Below are 23,999 nucleotides of genomic sequence, written 5' to 3' on the forward strand. Positions count from 1 at the left end.
ACTGGAAGTGAAGAAACCAAGCTGTCAGCTTGAGAGTTTGAATGGAGGGATGAAGAGCACCCGACTGTCAGGAGATCTGGAACCGGGTCCAGAATCCAAGGCCCCTCTTGCATGTAATGCCAAAGGAACGGGAACCATATCTGATGAGGCCAGTAAGGGGCAATGAGGATCAGCTTGCAACTCAACTTTGCTTTCTGAAGAACTTCTGGAATTCGAGGAAAGGCATGAAGAATCCTGGGGGGGCAGTCGTGGATAAGTGCATCTCTGGGTGACTGTCCCGATGGGGGAACTAGGGCAAAGTAGCTGCTGCATTTGTTTAGGTGTGAGGTGAAAAGGTCGCAGCATGGCTGGCCCCATCTGCAGAAGATCATATCTGCCACATCTTGTTTCAGAGACCACTCGTGGGGGCATGAGAATTGCCTTGCTCAGCTTGTCCGCTATCACAGACTTCCCCGGAATGTGCTCTGCAACCAGAAAATGCTGAGAGAAATCACCCACTGCCATACTTGAAGGGCCTCCCGACACAAGGGGCAAGATTTGGTTCCGCCCTGCTTGTTGATGAACCACACTACAGAGGTGTTTTCTGTCTGAATTGCTGTATAGCCCAAAGGAGGAGAGTTGTGAAGTGCTTGCAACACTAACACTGCTGTTATCTCCAGGACATTGATGTGCAAATGGTATTCATGAGGTTGTCAAGTTTCTTGGACTGTCTGCCCCAGATAATGCTCCCCCAATCTGGGAAGCGTCCGTTGTTACTATGGCTACCGGATGAGGAGCTACAAAGGGTCTGCCTAGGGGAGAGTGCAGCCACCACTGTAGATCTTTCTTGCAAGCATCTGTGATTAAGATAATGTGTGACCTTGGTAGATCCTGATACGACCACTGAGCGAAGAGGAGCCATTGCAAAATCCTCATATGGTAATGAGCTAACAGGACTAGAGTAAAGGCAGCTGCCATCAAACCCAAAACCTTTAGGACTAACTGTGCCTGAACCTTTGACAAGGGGAGAGATACCTGACATTGATTGGCAAGCACCCTTTCTTGTGGGAGCTTGGCTATCATGTCTCTTGTATTTAGTTGAGTGCCTATAAAAGTAATGCACTGAGAGGGCAACAAGGCAGATTTTTCGTAATTTATTGTTATTCCTAGACTTGCACAAGTGTGAATTGTGTGGTTCCTGGCCCTTAAGAGATCATGCTCGGTGATGGCAGTGAGGAGCCAGTCCAGATAAGGAAACACCTGGAATCCCAAACGTCTCAGGTAAGCTGTCACTACTGCCATGCATTTGGTGAACACCCTGGGGGCTGTGGTGAGACCAAAGTGCAGAGCTCTGAACTGGTAATGACTGGCTCCCACCCGGAAGTGTAAATGTCTCCTGGACTGCCTGTCCATTTTTATGTGGTAGTAAGCGTCCTGGAGATCGATAGAGCATATCTAATGGTCCTGACCCAAAAAGTGTAGAATGGACTGCAGTGTCACCATCCAAAACTTGGCTTTTTACTGCCCTGTTTAACTTGCTGAGATCCAGAATAGGTCTCCAGTCCCCTGTCTTTTTTGGAACTAAAAAGAACTTTGAGTAAGTTTTGGATTTGATCTGATCTGCGGGGACTTCCTGAATGGCTCTTTTTTGCAGCAAACTTTTTACTTCTAAGGCTGCTTGATCCCAAACATTGGGTGGAACATGTGGGATTGATCGTTTTTGACTTCTTGGGGGTGTTTGGGAGAAGGGAATTTTGCAACCCCTGGATATTATGCACCGTACCCACGCGTCTTCTATTGTATCTTGCCAGGCTTTTGGATACAGTGATATTCTGCACCCGACTGCCTCCAGAGGTGGGCAGCTGGGCAATCCTTCAGGGATTCTGAAAGGGCCTGGCAGAGAACGTATCCCTGTTGTGGACCCTCTCTGCCACAAGGTCGGCATCTCCCGTTGTTTCCCCCCTGCCCCTGGAGGAATTATCTGAGTGTCTGGTGAAGCTCCCTGGTATTTATGGAACCACATTTTGCCACTTTTTTTTTTTTTGACCTTTGGGATAAGGCCAGGATGGAGTGGAAAAACTGACTCCTACAGCAGAGAGAATTTTACCATCTTGTTCACTCCTGGGATGTCTCTCAAACTTGTGGCCCGAACAAGGCTTGAGCCATCAAGGGGGAGTTCGTAAAGGAGGACTTGAAGGGCTCCACAAATTGACAAAGGTGCATCCAGGAGTGTCTGCGAAGAGCCACTCCTGTGCTGCAGCCCTAATTGCTCCACCAGCTGCATGCGAACTCAGGCACATGGAGTTAACAATGGAGATTAGGGTCGCTAGCTGGTTAGCCGACTTGGAAGCCACTCCCTCAGCTGAAGGATCCTGGACGGTATCTCCCAGCTTTTTAAGGAGATCCCACTGAAGTCTTATGAAATGTGTCATATAGTTCAGCGACAGAAGAGTAAAGGCTGCTGAAGAGCAAACACGCTTCCCATATCTATTCATGGCTCTAGACTCCTTGTTTGGCGGATGGATAGAAGAGGAAGTCTGAGTTCCTTCAGCTGGCACATCTTTAGAGAGAAATGTCTTGTCCTCTGGTGCAGTAATGAATTTGTTAAGCCTTCTCGGAATGGGCTCTGGTCTCTGGAGCACTCCACACCTTTCGACTCACTACAGACAAAAGTGGATCGAAAGGCGGAGACACCCAGGAGGTGGTGGGTCGGGAAACAAAAACGTCCAGGTACATGGACTCGTCCTCAGAAGAGGCAAGTGACTTCCAGTTTCTCCTCTGCCTAAGGATCTCCAGGATGTCTAAGAATGAGACCTCCTCAGAGGGGGACTGTGGGTACCCTTCTGAGTCATCAAAGTGGCATGTTCAGGAGAGGTCTCTGAAGAAGAGGGGTCGCCCTGTGGGGTGTTCTGGGGCATCGGTTCCCTACGCTTGGGATGGAGAGGAGGATCCGGGGCAGACATGGGTATCGATGGGGACAGAGCCAATGGAGCTGAGGGTAGACTGCACACTCCTCATCACCTCGAAGGCACCACGGTCCGGAACGGAGGGAGGCTCCGGCTCTGAGGAGCCTGGAGACCTCCTTCGCACCAAAGGTGACTGCTCCAAGGCAGATGTGGGAGCCAAACTCGCCTGCGCCGAGAGGGAGTGCGGGGTCAGACAAGGGTCCAATGCCACTTCCCCCCCTCGAGCCGACGAGAGAGTCTCTGCGCCCAGACTCCTCGACAGAGTGGATTATATAGGATGTCGGAACCACAAGGCAAGGGGGGCTGTCTGAACCAACGGTTCCACCACTACTATTACGAAGCAGTTAAGCTCCGAACTGGACGCAGTTGGAGGAGGAAAAGAGATAAGGGAATGGTTCGGACAATGGTGGCACTTCCTTCTGGGCTGGGCCTGACAACAATTGAGCAAATACCCGTGTCTTGAGCAGCCTCTTCACCACTCTCTCCACATCATCATCCGATAAACTCCTGGATGATTGGGAGGAGTGGGCCAAGGACTGGTGAATACCTGCCACTGTCTGCAAAAGTGGAGACTGAGGTACAGATTATACCGGGTCCAGCGAAAGAGATCTCTTTCTTTTGGGTCCAGGACGGCTCCAAAGACGCTGATGGAGCTGCCGGAGAAAGACTCCTCAGAGCCAACAATCCACTCTGAAGGTTCTGAAGATTTTGATTTAGATTTGGTCTGCCCCGAAGGTGGAGCCGACAAAGACTCCAGTTTGTCATCAGATTTTTTTTTAGGGCTGAGTATCTGATGCTCTTTCAACCTGGGGTTTTAATAACCCTCTCAAAATAAGTTTGTTGCACCTCTCCTGCAAAACCCATGAGCTTAAGGCATGGCAAACGGAGCACGAGTCCTGCAGGTGGACCTCCCCTAAACAATAAACACAACTCGTGTGCCTGTCTGTAAGGGATATTTTCTGGCAATATGAGTCGCATTTCTTGAACCCTGAATGCTTAGGTAATTCTTTGGACATCATTAACACCACAAAAGACAACTTGGAGAATGTTTGTTTGTTCCTTTTTCTCCCCCCCCCCCAAAAAAAAAAAAAAGGAAGGAAGAGGGGGGTTTTGCCTCCAAGTTAAACGGCTACTGCTCCCAAAGGGAGAAGGCCTCTAACTAAAACGGCTTCTCCCTAGGTAGCAAGGAGGGATAACGGGACAAAAAAGAAACAACCCTCAAGAAAAAAAACGGGCCGCCGACAACACACAGGTAAAGGCCTGAGAGAACAACGATGGCCTAACAGCAGCAAAACAGCAACGAGGATAGGGGTGATAAAGGAGGAGTAATCACTTAACACTGAAGAAATTTAGCCTTAAACAATTAGAACTTTTATAGAAAAAAATCACTACTTAGCCTGAGCCAGCAGAAGACTATAGATGCTGCAAGCTGCAAACGAGATCTGGGTAGCTACCGCTAAGCATGCTGGGATAAGGTGCTAGCCTCGAGCCAGTAAGGACTCTCTGAGCTTTAGAAGTGGCAGAGTCGGAGCCAAGATCAGCTCCGAACCCAACCAGAAAGAAGGAAGGTGAGATGGACAACATAACATCTATCTTTTTAATTGCTGCTGCTGTGTAGGAGTTAACTTGTTCATCCCTTCTCTAGCCAGAATCAAAGGAATACCACAAGGTTGCATCATTGATCCCCTCATCTTCTCCATCTACATAAACTACCCTTTGACCAACCCACCTTTGCCTACTTTCTTTTACATGTTGATATAGTCCTAGTCCAATTTAACAAATACTTAATCTTTCAGAAAGAACTATAGGCTGTCCCACTCTTAACTTGGACCAGGAACTAAAAAACTTCTTGACTCTAAAAATAAAAACGATGCTCTTTGGAGCTAAGCCAGACAAAACACCTTCAGTATTATGGTCTTTGATCACAATACAACTATTGGAAAATTGCTCTTTGTTTGAATACCTAGTAATTTGGCTAAACCCATCCCTTAATTTTACCTACACATAGACAACACTAGGAAAAAGATTAACCCGCTACTGTTCTGTGCCAAAAAGTCACCCTTTTTTCCCCCAAATGCTCCAAGATAGCAGTGGGCAAGGGCATTCTAATAGCCCAAGTAGAATATAGATTTCCAGTAAGAGCATATGCCGCAAAAGGAAACTCCGCAATAATTCAAACCTTCAATAAAATTCTTCAGGTTCATCACATACTCCCAAAGCATGAACACTGCACAATGGTATAAAAAGCAAAATAATAAAGATCTCTTATGCTGTCAAACTTTTAAACTCCTACGTAGCCACACTGTTTCCTTTGTCAGCCAGAATAAGGGAGCTGTCTTCCTGCAGCCTCAGAAATCAAAGCCATACAAGTCCTTCAGGCATGTAAAACTAAACTGCAGTGCACATATCACATCTCCTTAGTGAGCCTTAAAATATGGGAATCTATCCCACCAATATTATCTTGCCCATAATTCTGTGCACAACTAAACCATTATTTTGATGATATTCCATGCAAATGCCACCACCCTGGACACATTGCTAGTAGGATCTTGTTCTGCTTCATCTGTTTAACTTCTAACAAGTTTGTTCATCACTTGAAAACGCTGCTAAATCAGTCACTCTGACTTTGTGTGTGTATATACACTAACATTTATATATTTCTACAATTCTGTAATTGTTTTTCGTACAGTGATTGAATTATTTACTCATCATAATTGCCTTATCTTACTGCAGTGTATATAAATGCCCCCCCTTGCTTTTATTTATTGCTTTCTGGGAGGAGACTGAAGTTGGTCTCTCTCTCTCTCTCTCTCTCTCTCATCAGTGCTCTACCCAATTTAATAAAATTAAGTAAAATGGAATGAATTTAAGAAGCTGGAACAGTTCTCCCTTCTGGGTGGGAAGACGTGGTATTTGTTATCCTCACCTTAGAAAAAAGTTTGATTACAGCATTGCTTTATACTGTTACAGATTTTTCTTGCATTGTTAATACTCCGTGCTGTTGCACTGCAGTCACAATTCACTTCAGCAGGACTTTCATGATCTTTGTTCTGCCATCTGAAAACAAAAGGCTTCCCTTTTGCATTTGAGGCTACTGGTTGCACTTTTGGCTCTTGCTTAGCTATTTTTTTAGCTGCTTCACTCCAGTGATTTGCCCATATTTGACTTTGGAGACGTGGGCCATTTTTTAGTGATGTTTCAACATGGCCATTTTTCTCATCTGAGTTGCGTGTTTTGGGGATTTCCCCCTAGATTTAAGGGGGATTTTTGTTGTTTGCAGGTGAGCAACAGTAAACTCAGGAGTTGTTCCTGGCAGTTTGTGGAGCCTCGGTGTTTACATTTGAAGAAATGTACTATACTCCATGTGGGAGGAGCGTTATCTGCTTTCAGTAGTCTATATTGGCTGTTAAGTTACTGACTTTAAAGATTTGCATGTTTTGGTCAGATTTTCTTAATTTCTCTGCAGTGGTTATCTCTTTGATCGTTTTAGTTGCGTATTGCTTCAGCTAGTGTGATAGTTTACTGTGTGTATTGCAGCCCACAGTTTGTGTATGTTTACCGTCATTTGTTTTCAAGAAATAATGTAATCAGAAGGTGTTATGCTGCAAACTAGAGCATTTGGTGTTTAAGATCTGTTTATAGGTTTTTTTTTGTGTTTTTTTTTTTGTATTTTAGCCAAACTTGTAAGCCCCTTATATTGTAAGCACTTAGAATGACTGTCTCCAGAGCAGACATTTATGCTGCAGTGCCACTGTTCATTCACACATTTAATAGGCCTTCCTGAGTCAACTATAATTCCCAGAAGTATAGCCTGTTGATATCTTGGTCCTTTACCTTGGTCCTTTAAATCCTTAACCTTCTGTGCTTCCCCAGGTCCTGCTAACCAGGGGGCATTTAGTCCAGCCTTAGAGACTCAAAAGTGATGATTATGATTGCATCGCTGATTACAACCAGACTGTGTGTTTCAAAAGTAGATGTGACAAAATTCACCTCTTGAGAGCAAAACAGAAGTGATGAATTATCTCCATTCATTTGGAGATCTAAACACAATTCTTTTTATCTTTGAGATTTAGCTGCATATTGTGTAATTGCAGTATGTGAGTACTTTTAAGCCCTTTTGTGATTAATAGTGCACTTCTGTTTTTTCATTCGTGTAGCAGCTCAAAGGGTGTTTACAGTTTTTAAACCCGGTGGTTGATTTTCATTGCAGCTCCCTGGTGATAGTGACCGCATGAAGTTTGCTTACTTTCACAACAGCAAAGTCCATGTACAAGCACCTGGTTATAAGAAGCTTGTTATAGCCAGGATGTGTTATATGAATGTAATTTTTTTCTTGCCTTTTTAGGGCATAGCCAGAGCACTACATGTTGTACCAACGAATTCTGTGGGGGAGGGGGGCTGTTTGGTGGGACACAAATGTATGTCCATTTGACACAAACCTCAATGTATATATACATACTCCATTCAGAAGTAGAAACGGGAATGTGTCTGTTTTTTAAATAACAGAACACTGAAATTCACTAAAGACAATGGAAGGTTTTCCTTTTGCAGGGAGCTTTGCCTTCCTGTACCTTGAACCATATTGGGCTTCCTTTCCCTCACCACTGCAGTTTTAGTCACAGATAATCCCAGAGTTAAGGGGAATTTGTGTAAATATTGCAGTCTCAGAATTGGTACTTAATGGACTTGCACTGTATTGCTTGCACGTCTGAGTATTTAACGTTTGAACTTCTGCCCTGCTCTCCACTACCAGTCTCATCATCCTTATTTGCTTGAGCAGGCTGTAACTGCCACAGAACTCCTTTTTGTTTAGTGACAAGAAGCAGGAAGGCTGAGAATGAATGGCCTAAGCCAGCTCACTCATCCAGAGGGAAAGGGAGTTGGACCAGTCTGCTGCACTGACCCACTGCAGAACTGTGAAGGGTACAGCATGGACTAAGTGATAACACTACTGCACAGTTAGTGGATACACACATGTGCATGTTCCTACATTCCTAAGAATGTAGTGATTACGATACATTGACCGCCATGTGTTGGGGTTGCACCACAGGACAGTGCTCTTGGTCCCTCACTCACTTCAGAAGGAAGTGAATGGGTCTGTGTGCTCCTGCCTTGGTTGGGGAATTACACTGCTTGGGAGGGGGAGTGAGTCTGCTCTTCCCCACAATAAGGAACAATGGATCTGCAGGGGGCTGGGAGGAGAGCTTTAGAGATGTGGAACTAAAAACATTTAAGGTTTTCTTTCTGCAGGCACTACAAGGCTGAAAGTTTACTATGTTATGCAAGGAAGCTGCTACTTATGTACTCAATACCTTGTTTGAGTTTGTACTTATTGTGCTTCTGTCTGCATTTATACATTTGTGGACATTGATGGATGATAACTAGTATGTGAGCTAGTCCAATCAAAACTGCAAACATCCTTTTCAGGTCAAGACCCAGGCTTCAGAGAAGCAGCTAAAAGCATAAAAGAAAGGCATAAATTTGAGAATAGTAGATAATACTAAAATGCAGAAGAAAGTCCAGTCATACATCAGTATGTTAGCAAACAATTCACTCATTAAGAATTAACGAGCACTTGAACAGGGGAGAGCACATTTAAAAAGATATGCAAATTAGCTATATACACAAATTACTACTTAGTAATATTCTTGACTGTCATTTTCTTTCAACACTGAACTCATAACTACTCTTGCCAGCTTGAGAGAATTTTTTAGAATTCCTGTAAAATTACCTTTGCATTTTACCAGCATATTGGGAACATTTAATAGGCAGCTTAGTTTAAGATGCTTTTTCAGATTTACTTTTAGTTCTATTGAATTTTGAGACCTTGCATCAGGGAGAGGCGATTCCATGAGGCGTACATTACTTAACTAATTGTGGAAGATGCGACACTGCCACCATATATATGCTTCATTTATATGTCCTACTTGTGTATTTTTAGTGATGCAGTTCAGGCCATTATGAGGCAAGACAAACCAAGAAATGACAAATCTTGACATTACCCACCTGAGGACATCCCTTATTTTTCAGATAGCAGGCTCATTTCAGTCAAAATAGACACTGTTTCACAAGCTAGACTTGCCAGTTTTGTAACTGAGTAACTACCACCTGGCAGAATAACCCGCAACAGTACAAAGGTTACCAAGGATGGTTCTGATCCAGGCTGGCTACCTCTGTCACTCAATAGAGGAGAGGCAGGCAGCCATGCTATCTGACCACGTGGAGGAAAGCACTACAGTGGATGGTTGGATGTTGGAGCAGGTGAGGAGATCTGTCAAGAATTATGGACTTCCCTCATTGCCTATATTCAACATCCTCTTCCCGTTTTCAAAACAAAAGCTTGCCATTTTCATATAGGTCACAGACCTCTCAAGGAAGATGGTTGTGGGAACTCCTTACTATCTTTTTGTGAGGTTGGTAACCCTTAAGATACTTAACCAATTTATCTGTTTTTATCTGTCCCTTAATCCAAATTTTAAAAACTAAAGTTATGGGCCTGTTTGGACACTTTTGACCAATTCCAGTGTTTAATAGAACCCAGGGAATTTCATACAGACATCATATTTGTGTGACCAGAAGTAGAAAAGGGTGAATGATTACAAGCAGGAGCTTAAGATGAATAGAAAGCATAACATAAGCTTTTTCCCGGGGTGGTGAAAGTATATTTTATGGCTATATCAAGTTCTTGGAATTTTACTGTTTTGAGGACATTTGTGCAGCCACAGCTTGGCCTAATACATTTACCAAGCATTAATTACGCATTGGAGATAATTCTTGAAGCAAGTATTTCCTTTAATAGGTAGCTTCTTCAATCTTTTTTTTTCTGTTAAATTTTTCCTTTTTAGGATGAAAGCAGTCCTAGGAATCTTGACTTGTGGGCCTGCTGAAAGAGACCGACTGCTACCCCCCCCCCCCCACACACACCATAAGAGGCGTTACATGAGGAATTAACTCTAATATCTAATCTCCTCATAGGGTGGGTGCTAACAGACCCATAGCCTTTCCACACACCTTGCCCTAAGTAAAATGAATTTTACTCTCTCTTCTGGCTCACCTTTTTATTTATGATGTATATTACTTGTAGCTTTGCTTAAGCCCAAACAGGGGCTTGAACTTTGAGCCTCTCTGAGCTCTACTATCAAAAATACTTATTTTTAGATAAAAGTATCCATTTACATGTGTACAAGTATACCAAGTCACACTAGTGCTATTACATGATACCCAAACCATTTCATATTTTCTACAAATGCGAACTTGTGTATAATACAGATGTTCCTCTTCTAATAAACGTCTTTAATTTTCCACAGTATTATGCACTCCTTTTTACAGTCTGAATTCGTCTTCATATCACAGTAGTTACATTATTAGGGTTGGCCAGAAACCTGGCTAAATAATGCACAACCATTGTTAAACTTCCAAAAAACTTTTACTTTTCTCAGCTATAGATTTCAAAATCTATTCACAAGGTAACCCAGAAATCAAAATTGTGAAGACGGTAAAATTATTAGGCATAACAATTGACAAACTCACCTATGAGACCCGCATTCTCAACGAAATAAAGAAAATTCACTTCAGACTGGGCAAACTTTACCTTCATAAACTCTACCTAGACAACCACACCAAAATAAAATTGGCCAGTAACTTGCTTATCCCTTCCCTCCTACATGGAAGTGCCATTTTTCCTAAACTTCACTCCTGTCTTAGCAGTAAACTGCAATCCTGCTATTATAAAATAGCTAAATTTGCCTCCGGGAAAAATTAACCACACACGCCATTGCCAAGCAATTTCTGAATTGAACTGGCTCGAATTTTCAGTTATACCCAACTGACTCTAGCCCATAAACTAATTTTTAAACCAAAGATCTGCGCAGCACTCCGTTCCATCCTACAAGCTTGTATTTAAACCCAAGCTCTTACAGCCTCCAGCAAATAAGTTTTAAATGTAATCCAACCCAAAAAGAGCCGGACGAAGTCTATACTCCCATAGCATTGCTAAACTCTGGAGTACCTTACCCTCCCACTCAACTCAAATTGAGTGTTTAAATCTTTGAATCGGCATTAAAAAGCTATTAACTCATTAACCCCTCTTTCCCCTACCAAACAAACTACAAGCCACCTTAAACCTGTCCCTTACTTTATATATGTGAAATGTCATAAACCATATTCTGTAATATATGGCAGCTGAATCAGTCTTGTACATTGCTCTGCAATTTTTTGCATTAGTGTAAACTTTGAATTATACTGTAATATTTCTCTGTATTTTTAATGTATGTAATGTAATATGCTATTTTTATTTCTGTGAAATGACATTTTTTTAATCTGTGTACTCTCTATCTTTTTTTGTGGACCTTTCCCCCAGGGCTCCACTGAAAATGGGTTTCTGACCCAGTGGGCTTTCCTGGTCAACAATTGTCAAATGTGCGTTTCTTGTTCTGCACATGTCACAATATAAGCTTTTCGTATATACGTGAATTATATATTGCCACTGGACTAGCCAATCCTCATGAGTGCCATCTTATAAAGGGGTGGATTAATATAAAAGAAAGGCAGACAATGGAAGGTTGGAATGCATGGTGAGGATATTGCAAATGAAAAGAAAAGCTGTTCTTCCAGACTTGAGATGACTGCTCCCTGCAGGACCTCAGTCTATGGCTCTTCTACCTACATTGCCCATTCATTTAAGGGGGTGGGTAAGAGACCCTACTTCTCCTTAGTTCCTGATGAGGAAATGCTCATCTGCCCTCCATTCCTAGCGAAAGTGAGGTGGTAGTGAGTGGGTCAGCCTACCCTCTCTGTAGGGAGCACCTCCTTCCCCAAGTGCACTGCACTCCGACACAGTATTATTCTCCACTGAATGTAGTACCCATTATGCCTCATTTGTGTGAGGAGTCTGAACTGCCTACCTCCTTTCAGCATTGCCAAGCAGGAACCGTCCACTCCCTACCATTCTCACCAGTCAGCTCCACAGGCACCCTTACTGCTAACTGAGCTGGGGTTGCCTGGAGCATGTTAGGGTTTCATTCCTCTAATTCACAGAGCTAGGTCATATTCAACAAAATGTTTCAGAAGTCAGAGACTGATTTAGTTTGATAAACATAGTCTGTAGAAAATAATGAACAGGACAGTTACTTAATTATGTCAATGGAACCATCAAGTCAGAAGACCTTTTTTAAAAGAAGGAAACAGTAGACTTCGTAGAATGCTTATGAGAACTTACCTAATGGAAGAAATTTGAAGCGAGTGGACAGATGCATTGCAGTTGGGGAAATTGTAACATTTTTGGGGGGACATTCAGACTTTTCCTTGTAGAAGGTGGGCACTTGGCTAAATAATTTCTGTAAGATAACAGCTAATTTGGTTAAGAATGGACTATGGACAAAATGGCCTTAGTCTGCCATCTAGTTACAGTTTTTACTTTCCCCCATGTTAACTGCAGCTGTCGAACTCCCTTTAGTTCTCCAGCGCAGTACTCCAAGTTTGGAAAAGCCATTGTTATAATTTTCCATTTGGTCTTTTTATTTTAGTACATATTTCTAAACTATTGTCTAACGTTGCCAGTACATTACTTTTTCTGCATTGAGGCACAAGTAAAAATGACTGCAAGTGTTTTATTGTAATGTGTAGTTGCTTGCTCTGGTCCTTGTGCTTTCTCACTTCTGTGTTCCTGTTTTGTGCAGGTACTGGAGGGAGCACCATTTCCAGGCCATTGATGTGGTGCAAAAGGCTGTAGAGACTGCTTATGGGTCACAGAAGCCCCCTCTGACATCAGCTGCATTTCGGTGGATGTATCATCATTCCAAACTTAAGGTAATATATCCATAAAAGCGTACATTGACATTTAAAGCACCAGCATAGATAGTGTGGCAATGGAGAACAGTTTTGGGTATTATAAAGAATATGTCCAGTGGTGTAAAACAGTTAACTGTTTTGAACATAATAAAGACATTCAAATTATTCATACAATAGAATCTTTCTGTAGGTTCATGTACATGGGTTTACCCTCCACAACTAGGGCTGCACTTTCTCACATGCAGAACCATACATGTCAATGTTCTAGATGCCCTCAAAAATCTAGATGGGAGACTAGACTATGTCCATATACTTACCTTTAATGTAGTCACAACTCTGGAAACCTGGACAGCTGTTTATTCAGCACTTTTAACCATTGTGATTAATCTGTTACTAAGAAATGAGAAAATGGGTGATAAGTTCAGAGTATGGTTAGGGAAGGGGATGCATCTGCCTTGATAATGTCACTGTAAGAGAACATTGTGTACTGCTCCTATGCTGTAGTAAATTTTAGCTAATGCAGTTTCAAGAGGGACCTCTGCAGTCACCAGGGCCTGCATTTTTATATGGAGAATGGTGAGCTTTCTTGCTGCAATGAACATCTGAGAAGAAATGATTTGAATTAAGGGGGTCTGCTGTTGCACAGTGCTTGGCAACCAGTGGTGACCTGAAGTGGACAGATTTACACCCACACATGGTAAGCCATCTCCTTATACCTGGTATTACACATGTGACGCTAAACAAAGGGGAGGGCAGAGGAACTCCACAGTACATTTACAGTATCTGATGGTGACAGAGGAGAAAGGAATTGCATTGTGCCACATCCGTTACTTAACAGAATCTGTAACCGAAAAATTGTTAAACTGATTCTACCAATTGTAGTGTTATGGGCATTTATCAGATACTGCCCATCTCTACTTTGCAGCAACATTTGGGGGAAGCAGTTACTGGACACGCAAGACGTATACATATTGACAGGCACACAAAGTTGTGTTCTTCCTGATGGGCTTGTGTTGAAAGTGATTGTTTAAGATGTTCATAGTGTTTCACTGTTGCAGTCATGACTGTAGGGTTCTCTCCTGCCGACATACTATTGTTTTGGAATTGCACACTGAATGAACTGAATGAGTTCATCAATTATCTAGAATCCACAACTGAATTTTTGAGATTCACTATGGAGTCTTCCAGACACAATATTGATTTCTTAGATATTACCATTAGGAGAGATGAACAAAATCATATAGTCACTTCATTATTCAGAAAATCCTGTTGGAAAAATACTTTTTTTATATTTTAATAGTATGCATCCTAGGTTTACATTCCCCAATATTGTGAAAAGTCAATTTATTAGGCTCTCCAGATTATGTAAAGACCCCTTGATTTTGAAGGAAGAAGCTAATCTTATGGAAGATTTCTTTATAGAAAGAGGCTATAATAGTACCATGGTCAGAGATATTAGAAATTCAATAATGAATGAACCTACTCAGAGTACTAAACAAACACAATGGTTGTAAGGGAATATATAAAACAAAGAATGACTCCAAAGTGACTTTCATCACAAGATTTACAAATGATATTAAGGAAATCACTAGAATAATATCAAAAAATTGGCATGTGCTTACAGTAGACATGGATACAGCTAAGGTGGTAGGTATAACACCAAACTTTACATACAGAAATAGTAAAAATTTGAAAAGACTATTATGTATTGAGCATACCAATTCCGAAGTCAGGCAATTTAGACATTCTAAATCATTTGGAACTTTTCCATGTGGTAAGTGCAATGTGTGTGGAATGATCACCAGAGAACAAACTTTTGTACATCCGACATTGGATTACAAATTTGAGCCAAGGTATTTTGCCTCCTGTGATGACACAAATTTGATATATTTAGCCAATTGTGATCTATGCCATGCCTATTATGTAGGCATGACAACCAGGAGACTGAGGGATAGGATATACAACCACACATATGACATTAGGAAATCTGACCAACGTAATGCTTTAGCCAAGCATTACATGTCCCACCCAGGACATAGTTTTAAATTTAGAGTACTACAAATAATACGTCCAAACAAGAGAGGTGGAAACAATATGAACCATCTGGAAACAATAGAACTTGAATGGATATTTAGACTACGAGCACATCAGGATCCAGGTCTTAATCAATTTATTACCATTAAACCCTTACTTGAAGCACGTAAATTGAAATAAGGGTTGTAGTAACCATGGGAGAGATGGATGTGCCTAATACCAGATCAAGATTCTATTCTTAGACTTGCTATAGTGTTGGGCACACACAGTACTATGAATTTGACTTGTTCATTTATTTGTTTATTTACTTATGTTTGTATATAAAATAGTTAAGTGGCAGAACCTTTTTTAGAGATACCAAAATTCAAGATGCTTACTCTACAGCAGCAACTTCCAATGCTGACCAAAAATGCATGGATGGTAAGTTTGGATTTAAAGGAGGCATATTTACACATTCCCATCAGGCAGGAACGCAGAAAATACCTCAGGTTCAAGGCCGGATCGAGGCACTATCAATTCTCTGCGCTGCCCTTTGGATTGTCTACTGCGCCCAGGGTCTTCACCAAATGCCTGGCTCCAGTAGTAGCTTATTGCAGACTCAAAGGAATTCAAATTTACCCTTATCTGGACGATTGTCTAATTCAGGCAGACAGCAAGGATGTCTTACTCCAGCATCTAGAATTTGTACAGAACCTCCTCAAGTTCCTGGGATTCTCTGTAAACATAAAAAAGTCAAATTTGACACCATCACAACAGGTAACTTTTCTGGGTGCACTTCTAAACACTACAACCCAGATGGCATTTCTGGCATCCGAAAAACAATTACAGCTGGCTTCAACTTTCAAAACCTTGGCAACTCTAACTCCACTATCTGCAAGGGGATTCCTGCAGGCTTTGGGTTACATGGCCTCCTGCATCCTTCTCGTACCATATGCAAGACTACATATGAGGAAAATACAGTGGTACCTAAAGTGTATGGTCTCAGCATTGCCACAGTTTAGACATACTGATCTCCGTCCTTCCTTGCCTTCAAAAGGAATTTCTTTGGTGGTCCAGGGCTTGTGCTCTAAACAAAGGGAAACCCTTTCGTCTGCCTCCTGCCGTTCAGATTCTAACCACGGACGCCTCTGATTATGCTTGGGGAGCCCATTTTCAGGGCAGTTGTCTGCATGACCTTTGGACAAAGGATCAAAAGCACCTGCATATCAATTTAAAGGAAATGTTAGCCGTTCAGAAAGCTTTATTGGCCTTCAGGAATCTTTTACAACCAGGACAACTACTAATACGGACAGACAACACCACAGTTATATGGTACATAAACAAGCAAGGGGGGGATCTCATTCCTACCCCCTATGCAGACTAGCCATAGATCTATGGCACACAGCTCTAGCTTGCAATCTGGATCTTCAAGCTCAGTTTCTACCAGGGAAACAAAACCTCCTGGCAGACGGTCTGAGCAGAAAACTTTCGGATCCACACGAGTGGATGCTGGACACCAAAATATTCAGGATGATAACTGCAGTCTGGGGATGTCCTCACATAGACCTCTTTGCATCCCATCTCGGTCATCAGCTACAGAATTTTTGCACCAGGACTTTCCACAGAGAAGCTTGGAAAGTGGATGCCCTGTCATTCAGTTGGAGGAACCTCTCGGGATATGCCTTTTTGCTACTTCCTCTTCTTCCACTGTTTTATTGAAGATAAAACGGGACAAGCCCAAGATGATTATCTTGCTGGCTCCAAATTGGCCTCTGCGGTTTTGGTATCCAACTCTAAAAAACCTATGTCTGGAGCCCCCTTGAGTTTTACCTCCATCTCCGACCTTTCTGTCCCAGCATCTGGGTCAGGTTCTACACCCTCATGTCAGAACTCTCAGCCTGGCGGCCTGGTTAATCCAGGGCCTTTGATTTCTTCTTTACTTCCCAAGCAGGTTATGGATGTCATTTTAGAAGCCAGACGTCCTAGCACTAGAAATTCTTATGCAGGAAAATGGAAAAGATGTTGTTCCTGGATGCAGGCTCAGGATTCTGATCCTCTTCTTCCTAACATTACTTTAATTTTACTTTACTTGACAGATCTCTTACATAAGGGTCTCTCTTTTTCTTCCATTAAAATACATGCCTCTTTCTGCTCATAATACGGATCCTCCCATCTTTTCCCACCAGCTCATGAGTCAGTTTCTCAGAGGAGCTAAGAACTTGAGACCTCCTAGATCTTCTCCCATTCCTGCTTGGGATCTCAACTATGTTTTGGAAAAACTAACCTTGCCTCCTTTTGAGCCTGCTGCCTCTTCGGACATCAAGTTTTTATCTTGGAAGACAGCTATTCTGTTAGCCCTAACCTCTGCCAGGAGAGTTTCAGAGTTACAAGCTCTTATGGCTGTGGACCTTATATTATTTTTCATCAAGACGGTATCTCTGAGGACAAATCCTACCTTCATGCCTAAGGTGGTTTCCAAAGTGGCTTTAAATCAAACTATCCACTTGCCAACCTTTTTTCCCTCTCCTCAAAATAAAGGGGAAAGGATCTTACATTCCTTGGATGTACACAGACAACTACGTTTTTACCTGAACAGAACCAAGGACATCAGAAAATCAGAACAATTGTTTGTTTCTTATGCTTCAAGTTCCCAAGGTAAAGCCATTTCAAAACAGACCATTTCTAAATGGATTGCTCATGGAATCAGATTTTGTTATTCTCACCATGGAAAGCAAATCCCAGGGAGTATACGGACTCATTCCACCAGAGCTGCTGCCACTTCTGCGGCCTTTCTCAGGGGAGTTCCTACCAAGGACATTTTGGAAGCTGCAACTTGGAGTTCAGTGCATACTTTTTCTAAGCACTACAATCTACCTCTCTACTCTACTCTAAGTCTAGGGCAGGCTTTGCCTCTGCAGTCTTGCAGGGCCTTTTAGCCGCCCCTTCCTCTTTATGATCACCTCCCTTTCTTTCAGCTTTGGGATTCTACCCTACAGTCATGACTGCAACAGTGAAACACGATGAACATAGTACAGTTGTGTACACCTACCATAAATGTAGATATTAGTGTCTCTTCACTGTTGCAGTCTGGGTTTTCCTCCCTCCTGTCCCCTCTTATTTTTACTTTTTTTGTATTTCCTTTTTTCACCATTCTTCTGAGGTGTAGTTGCGAAGGTTATGGGACCTTTTTCATTTTGGGACTCCTGACATCTGGGGCAAGAAAAACTGGAGAAGATGGCGTCGGCTGTCGGCTTTGTACTCCTGGCTCTCTGACGTCAGGGAGCATGGTTGAACAGCCGACGCCGGACCCAGACTTTGGGATTCTGGCCGACTGAGGGCTGCCTGCCGGCAGGGGAGAACCCTACAGTCATGACTGCAACAGTGAAGACACTCTAACATCTACATTTATGGTAGGTGTACACAACTGTACTTTGTGAGGTGGCACATGACATCACCAATACAGGGACATAAAGTACATCCTTTCACCTTTTATGGTTGGTTAGTTTAAAACACTACTGACAAAGTCTGGCTCATTCGTCACAGTGTACTCTTTTTCACATATTCATGAATCGTGGACCATGTGGTTGCACTCAACTTTTGCATACCTGGACTTCTCTTAGATGTACAGTGATATATGTCACTACACAGTCATACTTCATTCCATTTGCAGACAGACTGCACAGGGTTTTACTGTTTGCTTTGGATCGTGCGCCATACGTGCGCAGTTGCTGATAGTATTTATGAATTCTGGGCTGCAGTTAAAGTTCACCACAAACAGCCATGTACATATTTACAGAGGTCAACTGCATTAACAGTTGCATCACTTTGTGAAAGGTTACTCTTGATTTCCTTCCCAAAACTTTGCTTAAAATTGGCTTTATTGCAGGTATAGGCTGAATTGTTGGCTGACCAGCTCACTTGTCCAACAAAATGATACATTAATACATGTACATGGTTTCCTAGGAATAAACTTTCTAGTTAACACAATAGAACTTAACTTTGCATCTAAAGTCAGTGTGATACACCCACTTAAAAAAATTAGGCAAAGAATTCTAAAATTGTCAGTAGTTAATATTTGTACTATTTTAGTATGTTCTCTCCAGATTCTAACCATAACTTATATGATTTTAAGTCACAATTGTAGTTTTGTCATTTGTTAACTATTGAAAGGAAAGATGTATATGCCACTTGTAGCTAAAAGTCAGTCCTATATTAATGAAAAAAGGGTCTAACAATTGTTAAAAGCACACATTTTTTTAAAAAATCTGTATATATAAAAAAAAGCGCTTTCACTTTCTAGGCACTTATTCAGATCTAATCTCTAACCACAAGCTAAAACATTTAAAAACAAGGTCTACATTGAAGTACTACAACCAATAAATCACACAGCCAATGAGAACACAACCATTAAAACTCAATGAAGTCTACAAACTTTCAATGCAGGTTTTAAAGGTACTGCATTACGTCCTGGAACCTTTTCAGCCTGTAACATGGCAATCCATTTCATTTCCGCCACTTCAGTCATGTTCACAATGTCACCACCCCTTATTTTTCTCTAATTGCAAAACCATAAAACAGAATGGCCAGGGTTAGAAATATGCTTAGAGCATTGTACATATTCCCCACCCATATATCACTCAAAAGTTTAAGGATCCATTCCTGAAATGGTCATCTGGCCAGCATATAAAAGCCTGCTGTTGCTTTAAGGTACACCAAACATCACAGGTATGCTCTTCACATAGCGTAGGGCTTAAAGGTGACGTCCGGCTGTACCATCCTCAAAACTGATTTCCCCAGTAGGATCACCAGTCCAATGAAAACATAGGTAACCAGTACATCCAGGAGGGAGAAAGGACAAGGGGGATGAAAGGAGGGAGTGAATGCTGCAACAGTGAAAGGACATCTGCTGTTATGGTAAGATTTTATACATTTCCTTCCATTCCCTGTTGCAGTATTCTTCACGCTTGGGAGAGTGCCAGAGCTCATGAAGAAACTTGGGAGGAGGAAGGACCAGTAGAGCCCTCTGGGAAACCATGAAGGATGACCCTAGCAGAACCAACTCTTTCTGGAGATTCCATCCAACTTGTGCTTGGTAAAAGTATGCACAGAAGTCCAGGTAGATGATTTAAGAATAGAATTGATATCTAACCCCTTAAAAAAGCATCAGAAGAAGCCACAGCTCTGGTAGAATGAGTCTTTGATGTAGGAGGAAGGCTCTTATGAAAAGCATGACAGAAATAGGCTTGATATCATCAGTTAAAGGTTGAAGCCTCTAAGCCAGGAATACCTCCTCATCACTGAACCAAAAGCAGCAGCCCTAGAAGAGTTGTCTGATGCATCATAACGACATTTGATTGAATGACGAACCACTTGAGAGGAAGCCCGTAGTAAGGAAAGAGCCAAGGTTTCTCCCTCAGTCTGGGAGATCAGAAGTAAGCTGACGAGCCTGAGAAAGAAAAACCAGCACATACCTGGACATGTGTGTCTGATAGTTAATAGCCCTAAAAACCAGGGGAACTGAGGTAGAAACCTTTTTACCTAGCCTTTCAATGGTTCTGCCGTCTTTAACAGACTGCAGTAACTTAGGTGAAGGGAGCAGTTGAGAGGGCTTGTCAGAAGCTACAGACATCACTGAGGGGTCAGCAGCAAGACATTTGTACAAAGTTACAACCCTCTGGCACCCTGTTAACCTGTCAGGCTTTCTGGGAGCAGAGGGCAGAGAATCAGATGCTTTAGAGGCATTGGAAAAAACATCCAACAAAGCAGCCGAAACAGGAGGAATAGCAGAAGGTTTCAATATTCCATCTGCAACAACTCCTAGTACCTCTTACAGATTTCAGAGACCTGAGCACAATCCCATTTAAAAAAAAAATTCCATCATCCTGGTGATTGTGTCCCCAAATGAAATTTCTTCAAAGGGAGTATCGGGACTATTAGCTTCCTGTTACTGTGACCCATAGTCTAAAGGAGAAGGAATTCGGGAAGAGTAAGCAAGGGATTATCAAAATCAGACTCCTCAGAAGAATCCGGTTCCCTGGACCTTTTAAGGGAAGTAAAGGAGCAAGGGGGTACTGGAACAGAAAGCCCCTGAGGAGGTTTTAATGCTATCAAGGCATTAAACCCTGAGTGAAGGCCTGACACTCACTCTGTGAACCTCTAGGAGCAGGAGAAACGCGTTTAGTTTTTTGGCTTTCTTGTTTGAAGGAAGATCTGACCTACAAAACTGCAACCCAGGACGGCATTCAATAACAGTAGTAGCAACTTCTTCCCTAATTAAAATCTGCAGAACACCCATAGGCCCCTCAGAAATCAACAGTGGGTTCCCTCTGAATGTCCAAAATGGACACCTGCAAAGCCACATTGGATGTGCCACAAGCCAGATCCTTGCTGTCCTCCAAGTTGGTAGTGTGTCAGAGGAGTCCCAACAAAGCTGGGCAAGCATCCGGGTTTTCACTGACTTCAGAAGTAACACCCAGCAGAGGCTGGACAACAAAGATTCTGGCCGTAGTTTACCCAGCTTCCTTAATGGCTGACCTGCTGGGCGGGAAGTTCCTTCCACTGTATCCTTAGCAAGACGTTTAAGGCACAGATTCTCAAGATACAAGGTAAGGGAAGAAAGCCTACTATGCAGGGTTTTCTGTACGAAAGCCTGACAAACAGAACAGGTCATATGATTGTGAGAAGCTCCTAGGCAAAAAAAAAAAAAGACATTTATCTTGGCAGTTTTTATGGGGAATCGGTCTCCCACATTGGCAGTTTACCCATCCCAGATGCCACTAACTCCCAAAAGCAACAAAAAAGCTAAGAAAAAAAACACAATGGGGTACTTATCTGCAATGGCTCAGTACCAGCAAGATGATGTAGGTGTTAGAATTGGCAGTTAAGACTTGGGTGTTCAGGCAGACTATCTAGGGATGCATTTTGACTGGCAAGAACATTCTGAAGATGGTACATCCGGACGCCATCTTTATGCCCTATGCTATGCAAGGAGCATACGTGTGATGTTCACCATACCTTAAAGCAACAGTAGGCTTTTGTATACTGGCTGGACATCAGGCTACCTGAGATGGGACTCCCAAGTGTAAAGAATACTGCAACAGGGAATGGAAGGACATCTCTTGACTACAGGAAGCAGCTTATTAGCAACTTAGAACCTTAATCTTTTGCCCAGTGTGCTAAAATATGCAACACTGCAGAAGTTTTTGCTTCCATGTACTGCATTCATAATGCATGGTTCTAGTGAATCTTGCATACCCCACCTCCTAATACACAGTCGCAGCTTGCTGCAAGAAGCCTAGACCTCTCAGTAGAAGACAGCAGTATGTTGGTATCCTTTTAAAGTGGTCGAGTGCTCTGTCAGGACAGAGACAGAGCTGACATTGAAGTCTGCTTTAATGGGTGCAGTGCTTGGGTTAATTTTGTATTGGGGTTCAGCAAATAAACTTTGAAAGTCTCACTGTAAGGGATGTCTGCATACCAGTGGCGACTCTCCTCATAATGGTGACATCTCAAATATGCAAGTGTCCTCAACCCTGAGCCCAGTCATTCTGTTTAACCAGTTGTGCAGTTCAGATGGTGGATCTTGTGATATGACTGTTGTGCATAAAACATCATATGGCTGTCCAATGATGAGCAATGATCTATAATGGTAATGGAATTCATGTCTTGGTGAGAGCCACAATGACAGCTCCAGGAAATAGTGTTTCAACCTTGCATTTAAAGATGTTATCAAGAAAAGCTAATCACCTAATGGGTGATAGAAAAAGTGGCATTTTACAGCCACAAGGGCAGACCCTAAGAGGGAATGTTGCAACATTGTTCTCTTCAGGTGCTAAAGCCATCCATGACTAGAAAGGGCTTAAGCCAGTGGCAGTCAGATCTTGGCAGAAAAGGAGGGGGAGGTCAACCCACCAATGCTTCTCAATGTGCCTGCTGTATCCAGTTGTTACTATAAGAGCCTCTAGCTGACCAGCCTGATTCTGGGGGAGTGACTTGTCAATTCATAGGTCTCAGACTGGTGAAACTTCCCTCCCTGAATCTCTTCCATGTAGCTATACTGGTTAGCTCTGTTGCATTGATCAAATACAGGACCTGTATTATAAAACAGATTGATGGTCACAGTGCCAGGATTGCAGCCTTAATAAATATGGTCTGAAGCCAGCATTGGGTTGGCCCTCTCCTGGTTGCTGTGCCTTTGGGGGTATCCTTGCCCCAGTGTTGTCTTTTCTGACCATTTCAGCCTGAGGGCTATCGGATACAACGCTAGCACCAAAGATTCTTCAGCCCCGATGTTCTGCATCCTTTACCCATAATGCACTGCACTCCGATTCTCCACTCTTGTTTGCATCCAGGCACTGTCACTAAAGCTGTTTCTGTTGAGAAGTAGTTTTTGATTATCTTGCTGATTTTTGATTTTTCTCTGCCTTCTCTAGATTTTTCTCTGCCTTTACTAGATTTTTGTTAGATTAGATAGCCTTAGTGTAGGACTTTCGTTTGTCAGTTTCTAGATGTATCTATAACTATATAGATACCTTAAGTGGACCCAAGGTCAAATAACCTATACAACTGAAAAACAATTCTGTAACGCTCTACAGCGAGACCGAGTATAGAAGAACATAGAATTTTTTTCTGTACTCCGTTTTTTTGTAGAGGGTGGGCTTGGTGGTGCAGCAGTTAGTGTCTGCCATCTTACAGCAAGAGGTTCTCTCGGCTGGGATGCCTTCTGTACAGAGTCTGCATGTCCTCCTTGTGGTTTCCTCCACGTGCTCTGGTTTCTTTCCATATTCCAAAGACATGCTGCAGGTAGATTGGACACGCTCGAAATTGGGTGTCTGTGTGTCTGCCTGTGTGTCTCTGTCTGCCTGTGTGTCTCTGTCTGTAGAAGGTTGGGTGCCTTGCTGATGACTCAATTTTTTGTAGTGTTACACACCCGCAACAGTCCTGTATTTGATCTTGGGTTCAGAAATGGAGAAACAGGCTTCAAAAAATGTAAGCTGCCACCCCAGCATGATAGCTTTGTATACTGTCTAGGAGTGTTAGGTTTAAAGGCCCAGCACACCTACAGCCCTCACTGATCGGAGGACTAAATTAGTTTTAAAAGGTCATCTTTTACTGCCTGCATCCACCTTCTGTCCCCCTATTCTCCTACCAAAAAAATGAGAAAAGCATGATACAGAAAAGTCTGAAAAGGAAAATGATAAAAGTAAGACCAAAGAGAGGAGAGCAAATGCTCCTCTGCCCTGTTGGAAGGGC

At 42.5% G+C, this 23,999-nt stretch overlaps 1 protein-coding gene across 1 annotated transcript in view; it reads left to right on the top strand.

The window, feature by feature from the left end:
- The window catches only part of LOC122804974 (aflatoxin B1 aldehyde reductase member 4-like), a 306,195-nt gene that overhangs the window by 192,858 nt on the left and 89,338 nt on the right, over positions 1-23,999 (top strand). The window contains exon 6 of the mRNA XM_044075223.1: positions 12,623-12,752. Within this exon, the coding sequence (XP_043931158.1) occupies positions 12,623-12,752 (130 nt within the window). The remainder of the gene's footprint in view (positions 1-12,622; positions 12,753-23,999) is intronic.

Source organism: Protopterus annectens, chromosome 1.part1 (genome assembly GCF_019279795.1).
Source record: "Protopterus annectens isolate FY-2018-M chromosome 1.part1, PAN1.0, whole genome shotgun sequence".
Classification (NCBI taxonomy): domain Eukaryota; kingdom Metazoa; phylum Chordata; order Ceratodontiformes; family Protopteridae; genus Protopterus; species Protopterus annectens.